Source organism: Chiroxiphia lanceolata, chromosome 1 (assembly GCF_009829145.1).
Source record: "Chiroxiphia lanceolata isolate bChiLan1 chromosome 1, bChiLan1.pri, whole genome shotgun sequence".
In the NCBI taxonomy this organism is placed as follows: domain Eukaryota; kingdom Metazoa; phylum Chordata; class Aves; order Passeriformes; family Pipridae; genus Chiroxiphia; species Chiroxiphia lanceolata.
In genome coordinates, this window is record NC_045637.1 from 36,085,236 (window position 1) to 36,110,225 (window position 24,990).

The 24,990-nt window shown below is 44.2% G+C and overlaps 1 protein-coding gene and 7 non-coding genes across 8 annotated transcripts in view; 7 read left to right on the forward strand and 1 right to left on the reverse strand.

Annotated features, from left to right (window-relative positions):
• The window catches only part of DNAJC5B (DnaJ heat shock protein family (Hsp40) member C5 beta), a 32,136-nt gene that overhangs the window by 2,045 nt on the left and 5,101 nt on the right, over positions 1-24,990 (reverse strand). The window contains exons 2-3 of the mRNA XM_032699032.1: positions 8,214-8,427; positions 3,948-4,122 (exon numbers count right to left, since the gene is read on the reverse strand). Coding sequence (XP_032554923.1) covers positions 3,948-4,122; positions 8,214-8,427 — 389 coding nt within the window. The remainder of the gene's footprint in view (positions 1-3,947; positions 4,123-8,213; positions 8,428-24,990) is intronic.
• TRNAA-AGC lies at positions 12,022-12,094 on the forward strand. The gene has a single exon. It is a non-coding gene; the product is annotated as a tRNA-Ala (tRNA).
• TRNAY-GUA lies at positions 12,797-12,885 on the forward strand. The gene is given in 2 exon segments: positions 12,797-12,833; positions 12,850-12,885. It is a non-coding gene; the product is annotated as a tRNA-Tyr (tRNA).
• Positions 15,991-16,079, forward strand: TRNAY-GUA. Its single transcript is given in 2 exon segments — positions 15,991-16,027; positions 16,044-16,079. It is a non-coding gene; the product is annotated as a tRNA-Tyr (tRNA).
• On the forward strand, positions 16,393-16,465 carry TRNAA-AGC. The gene has a single exon. It is a non-coding gene; the product is annotated as a tRNA-Ala (tRNA).
• On the forward strand, positions 18,515-18,603 carry TRNAY-GUA. Its single transcript is given in 2 exon segments — positions 18,515-18,551; positions 18,568-18,603. It is a non-coding gene; the product is annotated as a tRNA-Tyr (tRNA).
• On the forward strand, positions 19,785-19,873 carry TRNAY-GUA. The gene is given in 2 exon segments: positions 19,785-19,821; positions 19,838-19,873. It is a non-coding gene; the product is annotated as a tRNA-Tyr (tRNA).
• TRNAY-GUA lies at positions 22,891-22,979 on the forward strand. Its single transcript is given in 2 exon segments — positions 22,891-22,927; positions 22,944-22,979. It is a non-coding gene; the product is annotated as a tRNA-Tyr (tRNA).

Here is a 24,990-nt window from a genome sequence, read left to right on the forward strand (position 1 = left end):
AAGTACAAAAGCAATCCAAATTCCAATGCCACCTCCTCTGGGACAACAAAAAGTTAACAAAAATTTTGCCATCAACTTCAGTGGAAGCAAAATCTGTCAACCTGCCCTGTGTGTGTGGGAGAGTGATGAACTATTGCATGTGTCCATGCAGCAGATGAGCAAGTGATACTTCCCTCTGCCAGTGTATTTTCACAGGCCATCCGTGACATTATGGCAGGACACCACAGATTACCCTACCTTGCACTTTCTAATGTCATGTTTGATTTGAAACCCTAAAAAATTTCATGTTTAAAATGTAATAATACAAATATAACATTTAATTGTTGGTCTTCCATTGTACATTAGGCCACAGTTTTCTAGTACAAATCAATAGTTGGGAGAAGAAATCACTGTAAGCTAAGTACGTGCCAGGGCTTGCAAACCCCTAATTTTCTTTATTTCTGATGGTCATGCTACCTATGGAAATGCATGCTCTAAAATGAATCTCTCAAGGGAAATATTGTACTAGCTGAGCACTAAAACTATATATGTATTTGATTAAAATATTTGACTAAAACCTTCCTCTAGAGGAGCATGAATTCCCCTAGAAATTCTCTCTAGAGAAATAGCATTTCAATAGAACTGATGCCTTTGACATGATTGTGTTGATTTCAGTGACAACTCACTTTGCTTTTACATTTTAGGGAATGGATCACTGATTTTTGGCCACGCATTTTTTTTTCACTAATAATTATGTTTTATGGTATGTTAATTTGAGGAATGAAGTCAACTGTTTAAAACCTCAATTTTGTTAATGACAAATGTGAGGGACTGAAAATTATTATCGCTGTGTCCATTCAATAGGTGAAGTCTAAATCTCGACTCCCACAGCAACAGCTGCTGGGGACTCACTCCTTGAGGGTTTTAGCATCAGAAATGGTGATGTTTTGTCCTCGGAAAAGCAATGAGTGACTGCAAAATATGTGGATAACTTTAAGTGTGGCCTTTGCTTGAGAAGCCTAGCTTGAAAATCTTAGCTGGAGCATTTTGACCTTAGCAAAAAGTTCTGGTTAGCAATAATATAGATGCTGGGGACAGCAGGAAGCAAGGAAATTAATTACTGGCAAGAATGCTCAGTCTGTGGGCAGAGGGCATGCAAAGAATTTGGATCCTAATAGGATCTCCTCTTCCAAAATGAAATCTGCTGCAGGAATGATTACAGTTTGTCTCTGAATTACATGCAGGAGCATTTCTATTATTTACCTAAAGGAAGGCATGACTTTTAATTTCTATGGACCAGCATTTGAAAATATCTGGTGGGAAAGCACAATCCTTTCCATTCTAAAAATCAGGTGCATCTTTCTGGCCAGCATCCCTAAAGCTGGGGGAGAAGGAAGGGAGGAAGTACAGTTTGATCTGGTTGTCATTCTAGTTTTTCTAAATGCAGTGTCTGTTTTCCCTTCAGCTGTAGAAAAGATGCTCATCTTACCCTTGTCATAAAGTTTTCATTTTTATTACTGATACATTGCTCTCTTCTAATAATTTTGAAATAAAGAGAATTCTACTTTACTGTGGAATGCTGATTTTGATTGGGAGGAAAATGTAGCAAGAGAGAAGAGAAGAGAAGAGAAGAGAAGAGAAGAGAAGAGAAGAGAAGAGAAGAGAAGAGAAGAGAAGAGAAGAGAAGAGAAGAGAAGAGAAGAGAAGAGAAGAGAAGAGAAGAGAAGAGAAAGAAGAGAAGAGAAGAGGAAGAGAAGAGAAGAGAAGAGAAGAGAAGAGAAGAGAAGAGAAGAGAAGAGAAGAGGAGAAAGAGAAGAGAAGAGAAGAGAAGAGAAGATAAGAGAAGAGAAGAGAAGAGAAGAGAAGAGAAGAGAAGAGAAGAGAAGAGAAGAGAAGAGAAGAGAAGAGAAGAGAAGAGAAGAGAAGAGAAGAGAAGAGAAGAGAAGAGAAGAGAAGAGAAGAGAAGAGAAGAGAAGAGAAGAGAAGGTGCAAAGATCTAGTTTTGTTCTTTCTGAAGAAATATATAATATATATATATATTTAATATTGTTTTTAAAATACTTTAAAAACCATAATTCCACATTGTGTTAATTTTGCAGACCGATACTTCACTGAACATTTTAAATTATTTTTTAAATTGGTATATCAGTGAGACTTGGTGGGAGTAAAGGGATGTCAAGGTGGCCTAAAGTTAAAGAATACCAATACCTCCCGGTGCCTGTGCCAGAAGGAGGCAGCAATTTTTTTTCTGCCACTGAGGAATTTTGTCCTGGATTTTGAGAGAGAGCAAAATACCTACCAAATTAGAAACAAAAAGAAAGGCAGAATTTAACCATCTTCCATCTTCATACTTCAAAGTTGACTTTGGTATCACAGGCTCATGAAGAGCAAGACCAGTTTTAGATTTGTACTTTTCAGGTGCCAAAAGACATAGAGTTTATTAGATTTGTTTCAAATAATGCATTGTGATTATAAAGTTTTCACTAATAGTTTTTATCGCCTTTGCAGAGACTGATCAAGTATGATCAGTTTTTAAGCTGCCTGTATTTACCTTGATATGCCTCTAGGCAAAAGTGACTTAAAAACACCACCACGCATTGGCATAAGAGTTATAAAAATAGCATGTGTTTCAACTACTACAAGTGTTTTGTTACATATTTATGGAAGGGTAAATTTGTGTGAAAAGTTGGGGGGGGAAAATGTTTTCCTGCTAAGGGAACATGACATTTGCAATCTGGCAGTGCTAATTTAAGCATAATAAATGTAAGAATATAACTGTAGAAGATCTTCTAAAACAATGGAAGAGAGAAAAAGTGAGCTGACTGCTTAGGTCCTTCCTCATAAAAAAGCATAATCCTAACATTCTAAGTTTATAAAAATTTGCAACTGAAAAGTGTCCTAGGTCCTCCCCTGGTACCTTGGCTTCATATTGCTGGAGCAAGAATCATTGTATGTCTCACCCTGTACATATCTAACCAGTTTGAAGTGTTTCTGCTACCCCTAAAGATGAAGGCAAAACTCTGCCTCTCTTCAGCAGATTAGGACAGGGCTGTTTTTTCAAAGTATGCAATCCACACTAGTGCCAATCAGAAAATCACCAGCATCATTCCTTGGTATAGCCAAAACCTGAACATGTAGCTGAGGGAATGCAGCAAAATCAAGAAAAGAGGGTAACCTACTGTGAAGATCTTCCCTCTTCCCCAGGCCCATGTTCCTGGCTCAGTACTCTTGCTCCTGAGTTGGTGCTTGGCCTGTCCCACCGTGGAGCACAGCAGGGAATTAAATGGGCCAGGAACTACACACATTTTCGAGAGGATTAGTTCTCACCTGGATTTTATCCGAGATCTGGGGCCTGATAAAGTAGTAGAATTGCTACTGCCAGTGCAGAAGAGAGTGAGCAGTTTGAGGGCTGGATGGAAGAGGGGCAGGACCACAGCAGCTTCTATGCAAACACTTGGGTTACTGTGCAACTACACTGTTGGAAACATTGCATCTTTTCTTGAAGCCTCTTCTTGAATGGGTACAGTTAGTCCATCATAGGCAGGGATAAATTTTACATAAATAGAACCCAAATGACAGCTTGTTCAGGCCAATCAGATATGACAAGCAGCACTCCAGTAGAGCCTAATGTGTGAGTACAGGATCTAGGATATGAAGCAATGTGGGCATGGGGGCTACAGGGTGAACATTGCCTCTTATGATAAGTCCTGAGACTTTTAATGTTTAAGCGTCTCATAAGAGATACAGGAGATATTTAGCTGTTAATTTTATTTTTGCATTAATAATTTTTGCATTTTCCCATTAATTAATGGGAAGTTCACTGGGTCATGGTCTTAGCTAGAGTGAATTGGCACATCTCCACTGAAGTCTGGAAGCAGCCTCAGCACTGTGAGCAGAACATCTGGACTGCAGGCTTTGAAGATTGTTTTGAACAGCCTTGCCACACAGTAAGCCCCTACAATACACACCTCTTTCCATGTCGTTCTTAATTTGCTCTTCCAAATCTTCTGGAGACACACAAAACTCCTGCTGTTCCCCCTCGGGTGCCTTGGGTTTACACTTTCCACAGCAGCAGTTGAAGCAGCAGCAGAGACAGCAGCAGAGGTAGCAGCCCGTCAGCAAGCCACAGACTGCAAACAGGCCCTGGGTTAAACACAGCAGGACGAAAAACCTGTCAGCAGTGACCTTGCTCAAAATTGTGGCAGCCTCTTACAAATAAAGGCAGATCATCAGAGGAACTCTGGTTCCCAAATACTTGGCACTTAGGAGTCCAGCTGCTGGCCCAGTGCCTGAGCAAGGGCCAGATATCCCAAAGCCCTCCTCACCACCAAGCTCCTACTTGTCACTCAGGACCACATCCACAAAGAAGACACCAACCAACAGGGCCCCCACATGCTCAGCTTTTGAAAGTCTGTCTTCAGCTGATGGCCCTCAGAAAAGCCCTCCAGGCAGTATGCAAAACCCCACCCACCTTAAAATGACTCATTTCCATCTTCAAAATGACTCATTTGCCCAAGATCATTTTTGCAAACACTTATTTACTGTCAGATTCTTGTCAATAACAAAGCTGAGAGAAAAAGAAGCAAAGACCCAGATGCATCCCACATAACTTTAGGCACTGAACTAAGGCATCCAACTTAGCCTCTGTGGGCTCCCCACATAGTCAAACGGAAGTTGAAAGCTCCTCCAGCGGGTAATTCAGCCACATGAGGATTTGAATTGCCCACTGGGGATGTCTCTCTTTCTCCACATTAGCCTGTACAGGACCACACAGGTGATATCTCCTAAATTATACTCCTCGGTCTATGGTTTCTCGATCTGCAGACTCAGGCAGCAAGAAGTTCCCACCCACATGGCCCTTTACTCACTCTTTTCCCTGTGGCACAAGGCAAGAGGCTTCAGCAGAGCCAACACAATGGCCTGGGGCCAAGACCAGAGATCTCAGTCAGAGTCAAAAGCCAGAAAAAAATAATTTACAGAGCTTTTCTTCCTCCAGACCAGGTCACTGCCCAGGTTCACAGCACCACAGCTCGCAAGTTGCTTGTGTGTGTGCTGCATCACAGCAATAGGATGGGGGACCTTCAGGAGAGGAGCCTTTAGGCTGGCATTGCCACTCTGTGCTCCATGAGGACATGACAGCAGCCTGGCTCCTGACCTGGGATGGATCCAGGCCTGCAGTGAGATGTCTGTGACACTCAGGAGAAAACTCCACATCTCTTCTTGGACATAGTGGTATAAGACCAAAGGAAGTCCAGTGACATTCCTGAAAAGCGAATCAAAGCTGATATATAGAAATAAACAGAAAGCGAATATGCTTAGATTAGATACTAGGAAGAAATTCTTAACTGTGAGGATGGTGAGATACCAAACAGTTGCCCAGAGAAATTGTGAGTACCCCATCCCTGGAAGTGTTCAAAGCCAGGTTGGATGGGGCTCTGAGCAATCTGGTCTAGTGGAAGGTGTCCCCGCCCAGGCAGGCGCTTGGAACTGCTTGATCTTTAAGGTCCCTTCCAAACCAAACCATTCTATGATTCTGTAAATGTGTATGTAAAAGCAGCAGGTATATATGGGTTGGAGGTATAGCCAGGCTTTAGCATTATGGTTATACAGTCTGCTCTTTAATGACTATTCATTATATTCATAAGACAACATGCTGCTGAGGGAGAAAATAAGCACAGATGTCAGGATATTGTCAAACTTTGACAGTGGAGCTATGTAAATAACATTGTTATGTATGCATGTCTCAGGCAACATTAGTGGGGGCCGACTGGAGCATCTTTGAAGGTAACAAGACTATTTATATGCCTAATATTAATAGGCATGTGTCTGGAGTGGTTTTAAATGAAAAGGATATTACTGACTTTTTGTTTTAAAATATTTTCCTTCCAATAGACACCTAAAACTGTTCTAAATGCCATAATCCCTAAAATAAATTGTCTTCCTGTTTATCATTTATGCCATAATGGAGAATAAATCACCACTATGTATAGAATGAAAAAAAGGCATAAAAAAGTATACAGAGGGGGAAAACCCCTTGAATTTATTAATGATAACTTTAGTGTTTCAAGATTTCTTGTGCCTATATTATCACAGGTGGTAAATCAAGAATCATTGATGTGATTAATAAACTGTCTTCATGGTAGAGGGAGAATTGGTTTTTGCTAAAACAGTTAAATGAACAAACCCTGTGCCTGCCAGTGAAGAATTAGTTCTATTTCCCCTTACCCATGTCTGTATGTTTCCAGTTTAATATGCCTGCTGAGAAGTCTGGCACTCTGAAAAAAAAGTAATCTTCATTTTGCATTTCTCCTTTCCATTGGGTTTCCTAACTGCTAATGATAAACCCCTTCACAATTGTCAGATTTTATGAGTATGAGCACGCTGGGGAAGGGGAATGTTTGCAGTTGAAGAGGGAGATAACAAGTGAAGGCTGTGGTCCTTATTGTCTTCTACCAGCATGGAGAAAATCAGGGGTTCAGTGGTTATCTGTAGATGATGCCTCAGACTCAAATAGTATTATAATTCAAAAAAACCCCAATTTGCCTCTTTATGCTTTGAAAGTGGCAAGATTTTAGGTTGAGGGAGAGTGACAATCCTCAAATCCTCAAATGAGTCTATATACATATTTTGGATTTTTTTGTACAAAATTCATAAAAGCCGGGAAGCAGTGATTACTTTTGCTATTCAGCACATCTTGTCTCACTTCTGAGATACAGCTTGCTTGAAACAATACTCACATTCCTCCTATAGCTGTTAGGGACTTATTAACTTCTCTCTGTACTCTCCACTGCTCTCCATATAAGTCAAAGTCACAGTTGTTATTTCTGTTTCTGATTTTCTAATCCCAGAGGATTTTATCCTTCATAACATATCCATTAAAGATCAATAAGTAGAAGAGCAAATAAAAGCTAAAAAAAGAGCAGCAAACAATGAAGAAGATCTTGTTTACAAAGACTGTTAAAGGACTCAACGCTGCTGCTGTCTCAGCACTAAGGCAATGCTTCCTGGCACCTAAAACATGACAAAAGGGCTGCAAGAGATGGTAGACAGCAAAAAAAGAGGGAATGATCCATTCAGCAGCTATAGTGGGGTGTCCAGCTAGCAGCAGGGGTCAGCTACAGCAGCTGCAAGCAGGCAGCCTCCAGCCTGTCTCTGAGGGGGCAACTGAGCCTTTGGAAGTTTAATTTAATGGTTTCATTCACTGCATTTGAGCAGTGTCCATTTCATACTGATTCAGCAGAAAAATTATGGCTTCTCAGGCCCACAAAGTGCCCAGGTGACTTCTCGGTTTGAAAGGGGACTGCAGAGCAGTGCAGCATTGGCCTGATCCGTGCTGAACACAAGAATCTGTGTTCCACAGTTCTCAGATAAAAGGTCTCATAGTGTGCTTGCTTCAAACAGTACAGATCATTTTCCTGTGTATTCCATTACAGTCTTTTGTTTCCTATGCTTCTGCTGCTGCAAACAGGTGGGGACAGCATGGATTTTGCACATTTGCAATTCTGTTCGTTCCATATCTGTAATATTTCAATATTTGCAGAAGCACTTGAATTCGACATATACAAAGATCAGAGGACACCAGTAAGATAAGAGACTGTGTGAACCCAACTCCTTTATAACTAGAACAGCCTTGTTTTACCTTGAGTAATATGCAAGGTTTTGATATATCATTCTCTTCCTTTCCTATTTTCTTCCTCCATTCAATTCTTACAAGATTTTCTTCCAGTTCCTTTCTCTCACCAGGACACATACATGATGCCATAAACACAGTGTTATTACTGCTTACTTATGTTGTGTGCTATATATAGCAAATAAGACAGTTAAATTTGTAGGGTAATAATTTATTAACTGGTTATCATATAAGTGGGACTTCTTGTTTTTGGATAATGAGTAATTTTTTTTTAGTCATTACTGAAAAGAAAGTCAAAATTATCCTGGAGCACTAGATTCAAATCTAATGAATGTTTAAAAGTGTTACAAAACACGTACTGTAACTATTCACCAAGTAAAAAACAACTTTCTATATTAGCACTAGTCTAAGCTCACATTACATTCTGCCTCTGTCGATTTTCCAGATAATGTTGTTGCTTTTTTAAATTTTTAGTAGCAGTTTGGAGCCCGATCCTATTATTTGTTAAGCCTGTAGAGAAACCATGTTTTTCAATGGGTCCCTGTGTACGTAATTGTCCATATGCATTGTAACATTTGATTTCCAACAAAAAGTAACAGATTACCTTTGCCCACCAACTCGAGAGCATGAAGTAGGTGTTGACATTTTCCTCACCAAACTGTTCCGCCACATAGAGCCCTAATGATCCATATTTGTCATATATATTTCTCTTGGACAGATCAGTCAGGGTTGCGTGAGCATTGTTGATCTCTTTAAATTTTTCCGCAGCCTCTGGATTGTCTGGATTCTTGTCTGGATGGTATTTCAGAGCCAGTTTTCTTAAACATGAAAAACAAATAAACAAAAAAACAGAAGGAAAATAAGTCTTCTGTATATGTGCATATATACAGACACAAAACCCTATCAAAAATACTTTAATATAGATATAACAATTCTGAACAGTGTGTACAGGTTTCTTTTTTCCAGCTCTGATGTACTCAGTGGAAGAAAAGTGACACAAAGTGATTGAACATGAAAGTTTTGATAAAAGAGGTGTTTCTATTACATTGAGAATGAACTTTGTGTATTGATACCTAGTCAGTTACTGTGTTAAAGGAGATGGTGATACATGCTGAAAGCACAGATTGCAGCATGATAATAATTCACAGGCATTTGTTGCATTATGATTGCCAACTCATTTGCATAATTTAGCAGGTTTCAACAAAGATAAAGATTTTTTAAAGGTTGTTTAAAAACATGATGATCACACTGTTTATCCAGGCAACATCATTTTCTTTATGGCAAAGAAAATTCTGTATTAAATTGCCCATTTATAATAGCTATATTAAAATTTTGTAAACAGTGTCTGTGTTTGCAGAAGCCCAGACGGTGATGATGGAAAACACAGTTAGGAGTTGCAATAGAAGGAAAGCATCTTTCTGAAGCACAAGGTGGAAAAGCATAATGAGTTAACCCTGGTTTCAAGTGCCTGTCTTCAGGCCTAATTTCCCACTGCTGCACTTCTGAGTTGGTCCTTAAAGCAGTGGACGATGACAGTCATAGGATCATAGAATGGTCAGGGTTGGAAGGGACCTTAAATATCACCTAGTTCCAGCCCCCCCATGATGAGCAGGGACATCTTCCACTAGATCATGTTGCTTAAAGCCCCATCCAGCCTGGCTTTGAACACTTCCAGGGATGGAGCATCCACAAATTCTCTGGGGAACCTGTTTCAGTTCCTTACCACCCTCACAGTATAGAATTTCTTCCTAATATCTAATCTGAACATACTCTCTTTTAATTTAAAGCCATTAGCCCTTGTCCTATCACTACATGCCCTTGTGAAAAGTCCCTTTCCAGCTGTCTTGCTTTAGGTACTGAAAGGTGCTCTAAGGTCTCCCCAGAGCCTTCTCTTCTCCCGGCTGACTCTCTCACTCTATCTCCTCTGATCATCTTCATGTCCTTCCTCTGGACTTGCTCCAGCAGGTTCATGTCCTTATGTTGGGGTCCCCAGAGCAAAATGCAGTACTCCAGGGAGGTGGTGGATTCACCGTCCGTGAAGGTTTTTAAGATGAAACTGGACGTGGCACTTAGTGCCATGATCTAGTAACCACAGTGGTGTTGGATCAAGGGCTGGACTTGGTTGATCTCTGAGCTCTTTTCCAACCTGGTTGATTCTATGATTCTATGATTCCATGTGAGGTCTCATGAGAGTATAGCGTCAACTAGTTTGGGCTGTTTATGCTGGTGGGAAGCCTTTGCTAGGACAGGGCTGGATACTGCCTTTTTCCCCTGACTGTACTCAGCGCTATGGCATCCAAAGACAGGTATAGTTTGAAAGGTACCATGTGTGACTGTTGGCTCACAGTGCTGAGGAAACACAGCATAGAGGAGAATGAGTTTGCTTCCAGCCATATTGAAGCGCTGGCAGTGTGAGCTGACACACACTTGCAAAACAAGCATAAACAGAAGTGTATCTTTTCAGAAATCACCACTCACTTTGAAGAATCGGAAAGATTTTTCCGTGACATTAATTTAATGACTAGTGCTGACCTCTAGTGGCCTCAAAAGTCATTTAGTAGTATTTTAAACTGATTCAATCACAAGTCAAGCTATGATGCATTTTGTAAATATTATCTCTGAGTGTTTCAGGAGCTAGCCATGACTGCTACGAGCAAAAATACTTGTGGTGCGAAGGTAGTGTGCTTACACTTCCTCTAACAAATTTAACCTCAGAGTGGCATCCTACTTGATTTTCCTCTGAACTCCCAGTACAGGATATTCCTTCAGTAAAATGTAACTGCTTTGCTCCTGATGACAGTTCCCACCTGGAAGACATTCTGCCGATATCAAGACTGATAAGAGCCTGGGAACAGCCTCTGCCAACAATCTCTTCAGTTCTGCTGAACTCAAGTCATAGAACCATAGGTTATAAATAACTTCTTAAACATGTCTCTAATAGCATGAAGGGGATCACATTCAATCATATTCAATATACCATTCATGTTGTACCTTAAACTTAAATTTTTGGTCATGTTTAACATGTGCCCTAAACATAATAAAACATGAAACATAAGAACTGGAAAAGCAAGCTAAATCATGCATAACTAATGACATTATGTGCCATCCAAGTATTTAAGGAAATTATGCAATCTACTCCATTTTTCTTAGCTGAAAACAAACCCCAGCAATTAGAATTAGGACAAAAAAAAAAAAAAGGAAGGAAGAGATATTACTTTCAAAACCCACGTGTGTTGCAGGCATTGGATAATCAATTGCCAGCCTTTCTTTTTCCACAGACCCAAAGACATCTTCTATCCTCCCCATATCTCAAACAATCTCATAAAAAATAAGAATTTGAACAGAATGTAGCTTTGAAAAGATGAAAAACCTAAGTTGCACACTCACGTTGCTTAGAATTTTTTTAGACTACTAACAGGATTACTCTCAAAAATTAACAAAAGATGACATATGTTCCCATGTTGATTTGGGGAAAACTGTCTTGACTACAAATAGTACATTACGAAATCAACTCTCTGCACATTGAGATAACATATACTCATTGGTGATGATTTAGTAACAGGAAAGAGATCTAGATACTGGTAGTGCAATTTGTATGAGTGAGAAAAACGATTCTGTTAGGTACATCTGAAGAAACAATAAAAGTAAGGACAAGAACTATGTGACACAGAGTATCAGCTAAAGAAACTTCCCTGTGGGTCCCTGAAAAAATGATATTCCTAGTTACGTGATAAGCAGCGTTCATTATGAAAAAATAGAAGAATACAAAATAATGGAAAGTAAATGAACCCAAGAGTTTGCTGGCTACTTCCTACACCAAAACCATGGATTTATGTCCATTCATATTTTTCTCATGGTGAATGGCATTCTCCTTCACCACCTTAAGATCACTGCCCACTGCAGCCCTCCACAGCAGCAAGCAGTGTGTTGTGTTTGGGAGATAAAAATGACAGCAAGCAGAAAAACAGCTATTGGACAAGATGGATAGGGCACTCATGGAAATGAAGTCAGTGAAATAAGCTTAGGATCTCTGTCAGTGGGACACTTAGGCTGAGAGATCAGCCTGGTGAGATCAGACCAGACTGATAAAGGGGTAGGTCTGATGAGGGTACATCTGGGTGGAGGTAGCAATATTTTGAAGACAAGAAAGTACGTTGTATAAGGTAAAATATTGCAATGTTATGGAGTATAAGAGAATGTCAGTGACAGGTTCCATGCTTTCTTCACCAGCTCAGCTGGTAGAGTGGGTGACTTCAGGTTCCTTGACATTGCCATCATTAGGTTCCTAGTTCAACTCTAGCTCAAAGGAGTGTCCTTTTGGCTCTGGCACAGACACTGAAGTGCTTTTGGGGCATCCTGAATCAGTGGTGGGTGTCTCTGAGGGGTGAGGCTCTCAGGCAGAGTTGCAGGGTGGGGAATTAGCTCAAGTGGTAGAGCGCTCGCTTAGCATGTGAGAGGCAGCGGGATCGATGCCCGCATTCTCCAATGCTTTTCCTTCCCCTTGCCTGGACACAGGGCCCTTTGGTGGGGATCCCTCTGTCCACTGGGGGCTGTGGGGAGATTTATGGTGTGCCCAGATTTACAAAAGACAAGAACATCCGGGGCTGTATCAAAAGCACTACGGGCAGTTTGACAGAAGAACTGATTTTCTCTGTCTTTGCTTGACAGTTCTCAACTCTCAAGCCCAGTACAGAAAACAAATCCATGAGATGGAGCAACCTCAGTGGAGGGCCACCAAGGATCCCAAGGAATGGAGATTTCTCTTGAAGGATGGGCTGAGGAGAGTGAGCATATTCAGCTTGGAGAAAGAGAGATTCAGAGGACTTGCACATGACCTTCTATTGCTTAGGTGTAGGTTATGGAACAGTTTTGTTTAGTCTGATGCTTGACCAGAGGGCAGAAGACAGCACAGTGAAAGGGAATGAAGGGAATTGTAGAAGGATATGGGTAAGCGCTGGATGGTAGTGAGGAGAGTCCAGGTATTGCTGATGTCCAAGGAACCAGGGAGTGGTTCTGTTTGTGGCTTGCATGATAGGATGGGCTATAGGGATTGAGTAAGGTGTTGTGATATTGGAGGTGTGGCTGTTTGAAGCAGGATGTTGTAACAGAGGCAAGATGCTGCGCCGTGGCTGTGGAAGTGCTGGATGAGTGTGTGATGGGTGAGGTAGTGGGCATAGCTCTGTGCTTCCTTCGATAGCTCAGCTGGTAGAGCGGAGGACTGTAGGCTCCTTTACACGGCCATCCTTAGGTCGCTGGTTCGACTCCGGCTCGAAGGAGTGTCCTTTTGGCTCTGGCCCAGATCCTGTGGCACTGCTGTGTTTTCGGCCCTGTCCAGATGCCTCCCCTTCAAAGGGCTGTCCAACCTGAGCTCTTGCCTCAGTTTGGGAAGATGATCAGACAATACATTTCTGGATGAACCGGAACCCAGTAAATTGTGGGTTTGAGCACTGGTGTTGTCTGGGATCACTACAAGTAGGAACCTTATCGTTTGAGTTGTTGGTGGTGTGAGAATGAGGCTAAGAGAAGCCCAGGTTTTGGATGCGAGACATCTTGAGTCAGGGGTGGGTGTCTGTGAGGGGAGAGGCCCTCAAGCAGAGCTGCAGGGTGGGGAATTAGCTCAAGTGGTAAAGTGCTCGCTTAGCATGTGAGAGGCAGCGGGATCAATGTCCACATTCTCCAATGCTTTTCATTCCCCTTGCCTGGACACAGGGACCTTTGGCAGGGGTCCCTCTGGTGCTGTTGGGAGCTATTTGCACCTGGGCTGCAGAGAAAACAATAGCACCCAGGGCTGTATCGGGAGCAGAGAGGGCTGTGGTTTGGGATACCTTAATCTTCTTCTTTACTTGGGATTTGATCAATTAAAACAAGAAGATGCAAAAACGAGCTCGAGAGTCAGAGACACATCCTCAGAGAGGTACAGTCAATGCTCTAACTTTATTCCAAAAAAAGCAGGCCTGAAGCAGTATATGCCCTGCATCATCTAAGATTCTTTCAACAATCAATATCAATGCTCATCTTTATGCATCCTCAAGTGAAGTCCTCAATGACTGAGAAAAGCAAAATATAAAACTGATTTTTAAATATGGTAAAAAGGATGACTCTGGGAACCACCAAACAGTGAGATTCACCTTGCTCAGGTCACAGAACAGATCCTTCTGGAAGATATGTCAAGATGTGAAGACAGGGAGGTGTTTAGAGACAACCAACGTGCCCTCATCAAGGGCAAATCATGACTGACTAAACTAATCTGTCCTAATCTAGTCTAGGCCTTCTACAATAGACCGATTGCATCAGTGGCCAAGGGATGAGCTACAGATGTCGTCTACCTTCTCTAAGGCCTTTGATGTTATCCTACACAACATCCTTGTCACTAAATTGGGGACATAAGGTTTTGATGAATGGACTGTTCAATGAATAAGGAATGGGCTGGATGGCCACATCCAAAGAACTGTAGTCAACTGCTCAATGTCCAGGTGAAACCAGTATCAAGTGTTGTCCCTTGAGGGTCTGTATTGGGACCAATACTATTTAATATCTTTGTCAAGGACACAGAGAGCAGGATTGAGTACATTCTCAACAAGTTTACAGATGACAAGGGGAGTGGTGGAGTTCATATGCTTGAGGGAAGAGGTTCCATCCAGAGGGACCTTAAAAGAGTTGAGGAGTGGGTCCACGTGAACTTCATTAAGTTAAACAAGGCCAAGTGCAAAGTCCTGCACCTGGGTGAGGGCAATCAGCAGTATCAATACACATTGGGGGAGGAACGGATTGAGAGCAGCTCTGTGGAGAAGTAGCGGGTGCTGGTGAATGAAAAACTGGACATGAGCTGACATTGTACCCTTGCAGTCCAGAAAGTAAACCATATCCTGGGCTGCATCAAAAGAAGCATGGCCAGCAGGCTGAGGAAGGTGATTCTGCTCCTGTATTCCACTCTTGTAAGACCATACCTGGAATTCTGTGTGCAACCATGGGTTCCCTAGCACATGGGGAAAGACGTGGATGTATTAGAGCTGGTCCAGAACAGGGCCACAAGATTGATCGAGGGGATGGAACACTGCCCTGTGAAGACAGGCTGAGAGAGATGGGGTTGTTCAGTCTGGAGAAGAGAGACCTTCTCTTCAGGGACACCTTATAGCAGCCTTTCAGTTGATAAAGAGGGCTTATAAGAAAGACGGAGAGGCTTTTTAGCAGGCCTTGTAGTGAGGGAAAAAGAGGAAATGGTTTTAAACAAAAGAGGGTAGATTTAGATTACATAAGAAGAAATTCTTTATGATGAGGGTAGTAAGATACTGGAACAGATTTCCCAGAGAACTTGTAGACACCCCAACCCTGCAAAAGCTCAGGTATTGTTGGACAGACCTTTAATCAATCTGACCTAGTGAAAGAGGCCAACCCAAAACATTCTATTATACTACACAAAAGACAGATGTTGACAAATTGCAGGCTTTGGGTGAGCTAAGAAGAAGTTTTCAAATGCCTCTCAGGAGGTTATTGATTCAACAGTTAGGCCTTTTACTATAGTGATGGGAAGAGGAATGGGACACAATGGGCCACAGTGGAAGCAGGACAGGTTCCATTTTTTCCCTCCTCAGGTCAGACAGGCAGGAGAAGAAGGGTGGCCTGGAGTGCTGTGCAGTCTCCGTGCTTGGAGCTTGGTGTAAGCTGACTGGTTGAAGCCTTGAACGAGCTGCAGTGACCCCTTAGCTCAGGCTGCTGTAGGAGATTTGAATAGATTTGTCCTGAGGCACAACCCAAGCTGACTGCATTGTCTGCTCTGTCATAGAGGAGGAGCTCGTATGGGGCCCCGCTCTTCCATCAATAGCTCTGCTGGTGGAGCAGAGGGCTGGAGGCTCCCTGCCATGGCTACTCTCACATATATCTGTGGCTTTGTGCCCTAATCCAGGAGCTCTACTTACATTCAGCTCTTTTTCCATGCTACACCACAGGAGTCTTGGTCTCTAGCTAAGTTGTGGCCATAGCTTTGAATATATCCAGTCACAAAGACCCTTGATGCATATGCAGATGTGCAGATGGATGTTGTGGCTTGACCTCAGCCCTGGCTTGTCAGTCTGGACCTGCCTGGCACTCACTGGACTTGACCACCACACTGACCTCTGCAGTGATTTCCTTGTTTGCAGTTGTCCCTTCCTGGCTGTGACAGTGCTGCCTTCTCTGGCCTCTCATCCAGAGTGAGCCACCATGGCTGGGTCTGTCCTGATTTGGTGTTGTGGACCTCAGATGTTCTGGGCAGCATGGGTCTAAGGCAAGTCTTTCTTTTTTTCCTTCTGGACAGTGTCATGCAGGTATGTATGAAGTGGTATGAGAGCTGAATGGCTGGGTGAGTTTGTGATGGGTGAGGTAGTAGACATGGCCCTGTGCTTCCTTCGATAGCTCAGCTGGTAGAGCGGAGGACTGTAGGCTCCCTCACACGGCCATCCTTAGGTCGCTGGTTCAACTCCGGCTCGAAGGAGTGTCCTTTTGGCTCTGGCCCAGATCCTGCTGCACCACTGTGTTTTTGGCCCTGTTCAGAGGGCAGTCCAGCCTTGATCTCTTGCCTCAGTTTGGGAAGTTGACCAACCATGGCATTTTTGGTTGAGCCCTTGGTGAGGGATGGTGGTTCTGAGTCCTGGAATAGTCTGGGGTCACATCCAGCAGGAAAGTGAGTGAGTCGATGGTGGTGTAAGAGTGAGGTCAACAGGACGTCCAGACCTCGGGAGCAGGGCAGCCTGAGTCAGAGACAGATGTCTGAGAGGGGAGAGGCCCTCAGGCAAAACCTGCAGGGTGGGGAATTAGCTCAAGTGGTAGAGCGCTCGCTTAGCATGCGAGAGGCAGCGGGATCGATGCCCGCATTCTCCAATGCTTTTCAGTCCGCTTGCCTGGACACAGGGATTTTTGGCAGGGGCCCATGTCATATGGAGACAGTGAGACCTTGTCATGCACTACAAAGAGGAGAACAGCATCCAGGACTATGGTCATGGCACCATGGGCTGTGAAGTGAAGGAACAGATTCTCCCACTTTCCTTTGAGTATGATCAATGGGATCCAGAATATTGTGCCATCTTTGGGCCCCCACGAATAAGACAAACATTAACCAAGTGCAACAGCCTTAGAATAAGAGCATCAGGACACTTGTTAGCACCTGCCCTTTGAGGAGAGGCCATTGAATGTGGCCTTGTGCAGATCCTGAATAGAAAAGGACTGTGGGGGAGATAAGAAAGCACTTATCAGAATGCCTATCAGGAAGTTATTGATTCAAGAATTAGGCCTTTTACTGTGGTTATTGGTGGAGGAATAAAACACAACAGGCCACAGTTGAAGCAGGACAGGTTCCATTTTTTTTCTCTCCCGTGAGAAACTGAAAACCTAAAAAAGCTAATATCTCAGACACTTGGCAGAAGAGAAGAGGAGTGTTTCCATGCTAACAAGATAAGGTGTAGCTAGAAAAGAGCATCTTGTGATGCAGGATAGCATTTTTCTGGGACCAGCTTCCTTATCTTGGATAACTATCTCCAAAACCAAGTTTTAGACAACATTTCACTTATCTTTCTGGCAGGCAGGAGGGGGATCAAAACCATGAGACCCCCCTAATCCCCTTCTGAAAAACTTGAGAATAACAAAATGTATATGAGAGAGAAACAGTCAATAGTAGTGCAACTGAGAGGGGCAGGGTGTACACCCACCATCCCAAGGAACCAAACCAGAGACAGCGCTGGAAGTCTGGGTGGTGATCCGGACCTTTTCCTTTATCTCTATCTTCCTATCTTTCCTTCTTCTTCTCTTCCTCTCCTTACTAGTTTAAATTGCTGCTGCCAGGTACTGTTCAGAAAAATTTAATTCAGAAAAGTTTAAAACACTATTCTGCCACGGGCTGTTTAGAAAAGTTTAAATCGCTGCTGCCATAAATGAAACTTTGTAATTGATCATTTGGAGTTGTTTTGCCTTAATTTAGCCCAAGGGTATCCTGAACACTGATTGTGTCACAGTGAGCAGTCCAGGACTGCGTTCTAGGGACCTGACATTTTATGGCTAACCCAGAACAAGTGGTCCAGGATGACCCTCTCAGTAGCTGATCTCAGGTCAGCCAGGCAGGAGAAGAAGATTGTCCTGGAGTCCTGTGCAGTCTCCATGCTTGGCGGCTGGCATAATCTGAGTGGTTGAAGTCTTGAGCAAGACACTGAGAACCCTAATCTGGGGCTGCTTGGAGGAGAAGGTATACATCGAGGTGCTCTGAGGACTCACTCAAGCTGAATGCTTTGAGAACACAGTCATGGATGGAGAGTAGGGAGTGGACCCTGATGATCCACCAATAATTTCTGCTGGTGGAGTGGAGGACTGCCAGTTCTCTTGCATGGTAACCATTATATCTCATCTAGGCATCAAGTACCTGAATGGCTCTGACCTGCCTCACATGGGGTCTTCACCTCCACCCATTATCACAGGAGCTCTCTTTATGTTCACCTCTGGGCCTTTACTCTCTTTCCGTGCTCTTTCTAGCTCAGTTATGGCCACAGCCATAGCAATATCAAGCCACAGAGACCTTGGATCCAGATCTGATGTGCAGATGAATCTCCTACATTGACCTAAGCCCTGGCTTGTCAATCTGGACCTGACGGTCAGTCACTAGACATGATCATCACTCTGACCTTTGCAGTGACTTCCTTGCTTGCAGCTGTCCCTGTCTTGCCATGATGATAACGTCATCTATTCTGGATGCTCACTTGGAGAGAGCCTCCATGGCTGGGCCTGTCCTGGTGAGGAGCTGTAGGCTTGACAGACGATGTGATCCAAGGCAAGTCTTTCTTATTTCCTGCAGAAGAGAGTCATGAAGACACATGGGAGTGGTGTGAGAGCTGAATGGTTGGATGAGTGTGTGATGAGTGTCTGAGGTGTCCAGGTCACATGTTTCCTTCGATAGCTCAGCTGGTAGAGCGGAGGACTGTAGGCTCCCTTACACAGCCATCCTTAGGTTGCTGGTTCAACTCCAGCTCGAAGGAGTGTCCTTTTGGCTCTGTCCCAGATCCTGCAGCACGGCTGCCTGTTGGCCCTGCCCAGGTTGCTCCTGTTCAAGGTTAGCCCAACCTTGAACTGCTTCACTTGATGGAGGAGATGAAGCAGTTTTGAGTTAACACTGGGCAGGGGATGGTACAACCTGAGCACTGGTACTTTCCGGGATCACCTCCAGCAATAAAGTGACTGGGTGAATTGGTGGTGTGAGAGTGAGGTCATTTGGGGGCCCAGCTTTGGGTGCAGGGCGTCTTGAGTCAGAGTGGGTGTCTGTGAGGGGAGAGGACTTCAGGTAGAGCCTGCAGAGTGGGTAATCAGGTCAAGTGGTAGAGCGCTTGCTCAGCATGTGAGAGGTAGCGGGATCAATGCCTGCATTCTCCTACGCTTTTAATTCCCCTTGCCTGCATACAAGGCCTTTTGCCAGGGGCTGTGGGTGCTCACAGTATACGCAGAATACAAAGAGAAGGAGACCATCCAGGTCTGCAGTAAGAGCTTCATGGGCAGTTTAACAGAGGTTTCTCCCTCTTTGCTTGAAGGCATCAAATGTCATCTCAAGTACTGTGTCCAATTTTGAGATCCCCTATGCAGAAAAGACATCAATGAAATAGATATGGCCCTCTAGAAATGGCCCTCTGGAGGGCCACAGGAATTTTCTGTACGGGGAAGATCAATGAAATTCAGCAACCTCAGTGGAGGGCCACCAAGAATCTCAAGGCATGGATGATTTCTCTGTGTGGATGGACTGAGGAAAGTGGGTATGATCAGGCTGGAGAAAAGGAGATTCAAAGTATGACTGTATGACATTCTGTATGACCTTCAGGCTTGCAGAAGGTTATGGAATAGAGGAATGGCTATATATTTGTTTGATACTTGACCAGAGGGCAGAAGACAGCACAGTGAAAGGGAATGAAGGGAAGATGCAACCAGATATAGGTAAGCTCTGTTTGAGGAGAGTCCAGCTGTAGAAGATGAAATCCAAGGAACTTCTGGAATGGTTCTGTTTGTGGTTTGCATGATAGGATGAGCTAAAGGGATTGAGCAAGGTGTTGTGATGCAGGAGGTGTGGCTGTTTGAAGCAGGATGTTGTAACAGAGGCATGATGCTGTGCCGTGGCTGTTGAAGTGCTGGATGAGTGTGTGATGGGTGAGGTAGTGGGCATGGCCCTGTGCTTCCTTCGATAGCTCAGCTGGTAGAGCGGAGGACTGTAGATGCCCTTGGACAGCCATCCTTAGGTCGCTGGTTCAACTCCGGCTCGAAGGAGTGTCCTTTTGGCTCTGGCCCCAGACACTGCTGCACCGTTGACTTTTGGCCCTACCCAGTGCATCCCCTTCAAATGACTGCCCAAGCTTTGGGACATTCCTTTTGCAAGAGAAAACAACCAGCAAAGGCTGCCCAGGGTGAGCCCTGGGCAGAGGATGGTGGTCCTAAGATTTGTCTTTTAAGGGGGCACGTTCAGCAAGAAAGTGAAGGGCAAGTGGGTGGTAGTGTGAGAGCAATGCCAATAGGAGGCCCAGGCTTTGGGTGCAGGGCATCCCAAATCAAGGGTGGGTACCTGGGAGGGGAGACAACCCGAGGTAGAGCTGCAGGGTGGGGAATTAGCTCAAATGGTAGAGCGCTCGCTTAGCATGCGAGAGGCAGTGGGATCAATGCCTGCATTCTCCAACACTTTTCCTTCCCCTTGCCTAGACACAGGGTCCTTTGGTGAGGTTCCCTTGTCCTCTGGAGGCTGTGGGGAGCTTGCAGCAAACCTGGGCAGCATAGTAGATGACAGCATCTCAGGTTTCTCTGACAGCATCAAGGCCTCTGGATTGAGGGAAAGTATTCTGTGACTTTCTTCATTATCTGATAGATGGCATTTAGAGTAGTGTACCTGTTATAAATACATTTTTTCTGGGAAAGAGTTAATTTTCTTCCTAATACCTGTGTTTTGGATTTAGGGTGTGAATAATGTTGAAAACACACTGATGTTATAGTTGTTGCTAAGCAAAGTTTACGCTAAGTCAAGGACTTTTCAGCCTCTGACAGCACATCACCAGTGAGGAGACTGGGGGGCACAAGAAGCTGGGAGGCACAGCTGAGACAGGTGAATATTCCATACCATGTCATATCATGTTCAATATATAAACTCAGGGGAAAGATGGCTGGGGGCCACTGCTTGGAAAATGGCTGTCTAGGCATCATTCGGTAAGTATAGAAAAATTGTGTTGTACATCACTTGTTTTGTATGTTCTAATTCTGTTACTATTATTGACATTTCCTCCTTCCTTTTCTATCCTGTTTTTCTCAACCCACAAATTTTCCTTCTGCTTCCGGTTCTCTCTCCCATCTCTCATGCAGGGTGGAGTGTGTGACTGGCTGTGTGGTGTTCAACTGCCTGCTGGGTTAAGCCATGACAGCTCTTTTTGGTGCCCAGCATGGGGCTCAAAGGGTTTAGATAATGACAAATCTGACCAGAGTACGTTAAAACAAATTTGTTGTAAGCATTCATCATTTAGTTTAATAGTAGCTGGTCCTAATGTTGATTTATTTGCTCTCAAAGGTGTTGAGTCTGTTCTCAGAGTTGCCTTATGTAACATCTTACTTGCTGTATATCTTTCCTGTTTTGCTGTTTATCACCTTTGGGGACTGGGTTAAGGTTATCATGTTGTCGTACTTTGTAACACTGGCTTATGATATGATAAAATCGATGGTTGTGAGACTAATCTGGTATTTGTAATCAAGTATTGCTGTTTTCTTTGTACTTCTAGAGCCATCTATTGGAAACTATTCCTAATTACATCCTTTACCTTTCCTCCCTGGAGAGCCAATCTATGGGGCAGACACCTTCCTCCATCTTCCCCTTATCCTTCAGGCTAATTACAATAGCTCTTGAGAACTGAATATTGTCAGGATGTTCAAACCAGTATGTTCCTATTGTTAGATCTCCTGATTGTATTTCAGGCCTTGTTTAGGTTCAAACAACTGTTTAAGAACACCCGTCAGATATCTGCCCTGAGGCTGAACAGTTATGAGTGGCAGGATGTGTGTGATAGTATGGACAAGTGCCTAAGACAGCGGGCATCTCTAACATTTTGGAATTTCACTCCTGAACAAGTGTAGAATCCTGAAAAACTAGTAAAATATTTGGGGAAAGGATGCTATTGCCCTGGTAATTCCAGAGAGAAACAAATGGCTGCAATGTGCTGGGGCCTGGCTCAGGCCTAGCAATGCTATTCAGTTCCCTGTTCAACACTACTCAGTAACGTTGAGGAGAAGAGAAGGTCTTTGTATCTGACAACAAAATGACAGGCACTTTGGCTATCCCAGTCCCAGTGACAGACACTGCAGGTGAACCCAAGAACCAACCTGTACTAATAACAGTTGCCCCTATACACAAGAAGAAATATTGGAAGTAGAAGTCAAGTCTTTTAGGGATGAAGGAGCTTCTTCTAGGAGTGAACAGGAGGAAGAAGTGGACAATGCAGACTACTCCAAAGCAGGGCCATTACAAGAACAAAAGGAGGAAGAGAGGAAGCTGCTGAAAGTGGAGGAGGAAAAGGAAGAACTCATAAATGAGGTGATAACTCAATCCATGAATTTTACCTCCTTTATTTTTCCCCAGTTTTCTTCCTCATCCCACTGCAGGGGAGGTAGGGAGGGAGCAACTGTGTGATGTTTAACTGCCTGTGAAGTAAAGACATGACAGTGCCCAACTTTGTGCCTCTGTATAGAAGACACACATGAACCAAGTGCAGTGACCAGGCCACCAGGACACTTGAGAGCAAGTGATCTCATGTACAGGAAAAACATTAGTGAATGGAAAAATGTTAGTGAAGAGCCACAAAGAATCTCAAGGAATAGAGGGATTCGTCTTTGTGGAAGAGCCAAGAACAGTAAGAATGTTCAGACTATAGAAGTAATCTGAAGGCTTACACATGTTCTTCATGCTTGTAGGAGATTACAGAGTAAAGGAAATGCTATCCTTTGCCTGATGCTTGACCAGAGGGCAGAAGACAGCACAGTGAAAGGGAATGAAGGGAAGTTGTAGAAGGATATGGGTAAGCTCTGTGTGGTAGTGAGGAGAGTCCAGGTATCGCTGATGTCCAAGGAACCAGGGAGTGGTTCTGTTTGTGGCTTGCATGATAGGATGGGTTATAGGGATTGAGTAAGGTGTTGTGATATCGGAGGTGTGGCTGTTTGAAGCAGGATGTTGTAACAGAGGCATGATGCTGTGCCGTGGCTGTGGAAGTGCTGGATGAGTGTGTGATGGGTGAGGTAGTGGGCATGGCCCTGTGCTTCCTTCGATAGCTCAGCTGGTAGAGCGGAGGACTGTAGGCTCCCTCACACGGCCATCCTTAGGTCGCTGGTTCGACTCCGGCTCGAAGGAGTGTCCTTTTGGCTCTGGCCCAGATCCTGTGGCACTGCTGTGTTTTGGGCCCTACCCCAGTGGCTCTCTTTCAAAGGGCTGCCCAGCCTTGAGCTCTTGCCTGAATTTGGGAAGACAAACAGTCAAGGCAGATTTGGTTGAACCCTGGGCTGGACCATGGTGGTCCTGATCACTAGGGTTTTTCATGGCCACCTCCAGCAGGAAAGTGAGTGGGGTGAAGGTGGTGTGAGAGCAATGCAAATGGGAGGCCCAGGCTTTGGGTGTAGGGCATCCTGAATCAGGGTGGGTGTCTCTGAGGGGTGAGGCCCTCGAGCAGAGCTGCAGGGTGGGGAATTAGCTCAAGTGGTAGAGCGCTCGCTTAGCATGCGAGAGGCAGCGGGATCGATGCCCACATTCTCCAATGCTTTTCATTCCCCTTGCCTGGACACAGGGCCCTTTGGTGGGGGTCCCATGTCCCCTGGGAGATGTGGGAGATTTATGGTGTTCCCTGGATTTACAGAGGACAAGGACATCCAGGGCTGTGTCAAGAGCACTACAGCAGTTCAGCAATGGAACTGACTTTCTCTCTCTTTGCTTGACAGATCACAGGATCATAGAATAGCTAAGGTTGAAAATGACCTTTAAGATAATCAAGTCCAACCGTCAACCCAGGACTACCACCGGATTCATCATTAAATCATGTCTTCAAGTGCCATAGTGACATGTTTTTTAACACTTGCAGGGACAGTGACTCCACCAATTCCCTGGACAGACTGTTGCAATACTTCACAACTGTTTCCATGAAATTTTTTTCCTAATCTAAACCTCCTCTGTTGCAACTTGCGGCCTTTTCCAAATTTCATCCCCAGTACTGCAAAAGACACCAATGAAGTGGAGCAACTTCAGTGGAGGGCCACCAAGTATCTCAAAGAATGGAGAGATTTCTCTTTGAGGATGGGCTGAGGAGAGTGAGAAAGTTCAGCTTGGAGAAAGAGAGAATCAGAGATCTTGTTCATCACCCTCCAGCATACACGAGTAGAGGAGTGTTTGTATATTTGTCTGGTTCTTGACTGGAGAGCTAAAGACAGCACAGTGAAAGGGAATAAAGGAAAGTCGCAGCAGGATATGGGTAAGATCTGTTTGGCCATGAGGAGAGTCTAGCTGTAGAAGATGATGTCCAAGAAGCTTGTGGAGTTTTTCTTTTTGTGGGTTTTGCATGATTTGATGGGCTAAAGGGATTGAGCACGGTGCTGTGATGTTGGAGCTGAGTCTGTTTGAAGCGGGATGTTGTAATAGAGGCATGATTCTGTGCCTAAAGCCGTGCTGTGGCTGGGGAAGTGCTGGATGAGTGTGTGATGGGTGAGGTAGTGGGCATGGCCCTGTGCTTCCTTCGATTGCTCAGCTGGTAGAGTGGAGGACTGTAGGCCATCCTCAGATTGCTAGTTCAATTCCAGCTCGAAGGAATGTCCTTTTGGCTCTGGCCTAGGTCCTGCGGCACCGCTGACTTCTGGTCCTGCCAAAGTGGCCTCTTTTCAAGAGCTGTCCAGTGCTGAGCTCTGATCTTTAGTCGTGAAGACAACCAGACAAGACATTTTGGGGGAGAACTCTGGTCAGGGAGTTGTGGTCTTGACCACTGAGTTTATTTGGGGTCACATATAGCAGGAATGTTGTTGGTAGTATGAGAGTAGGATGATGGAAGGCCCAGGCTTTGGGTGTAGGGCATCCCAAATGAGGGGTAGGTGTCTGGGAGGGGAGAGGACCCTCAGGCAGAGCTGTGGGATGGGGAATTAGCTCAAGTGGTAGAGTGCTTGCTTAGCATGCGAAAGGGAGCAAGATCGCTGCCCGCATTCTCCAATGCTCCATTTTCATGTGTCCCATTGCCTAGACACAAGGTCCTTTTCCAGGGGTCCTGTGTCCTCCTGGGGCCTTGAGTGCTTGCAGCCTACCCACAATACAAAGAGTAGGAGAACATCCAATTCTGCATTAAGAGCAGCACGGCCAATCTAACAGGGATTCTCCCACTTTCCTTGAT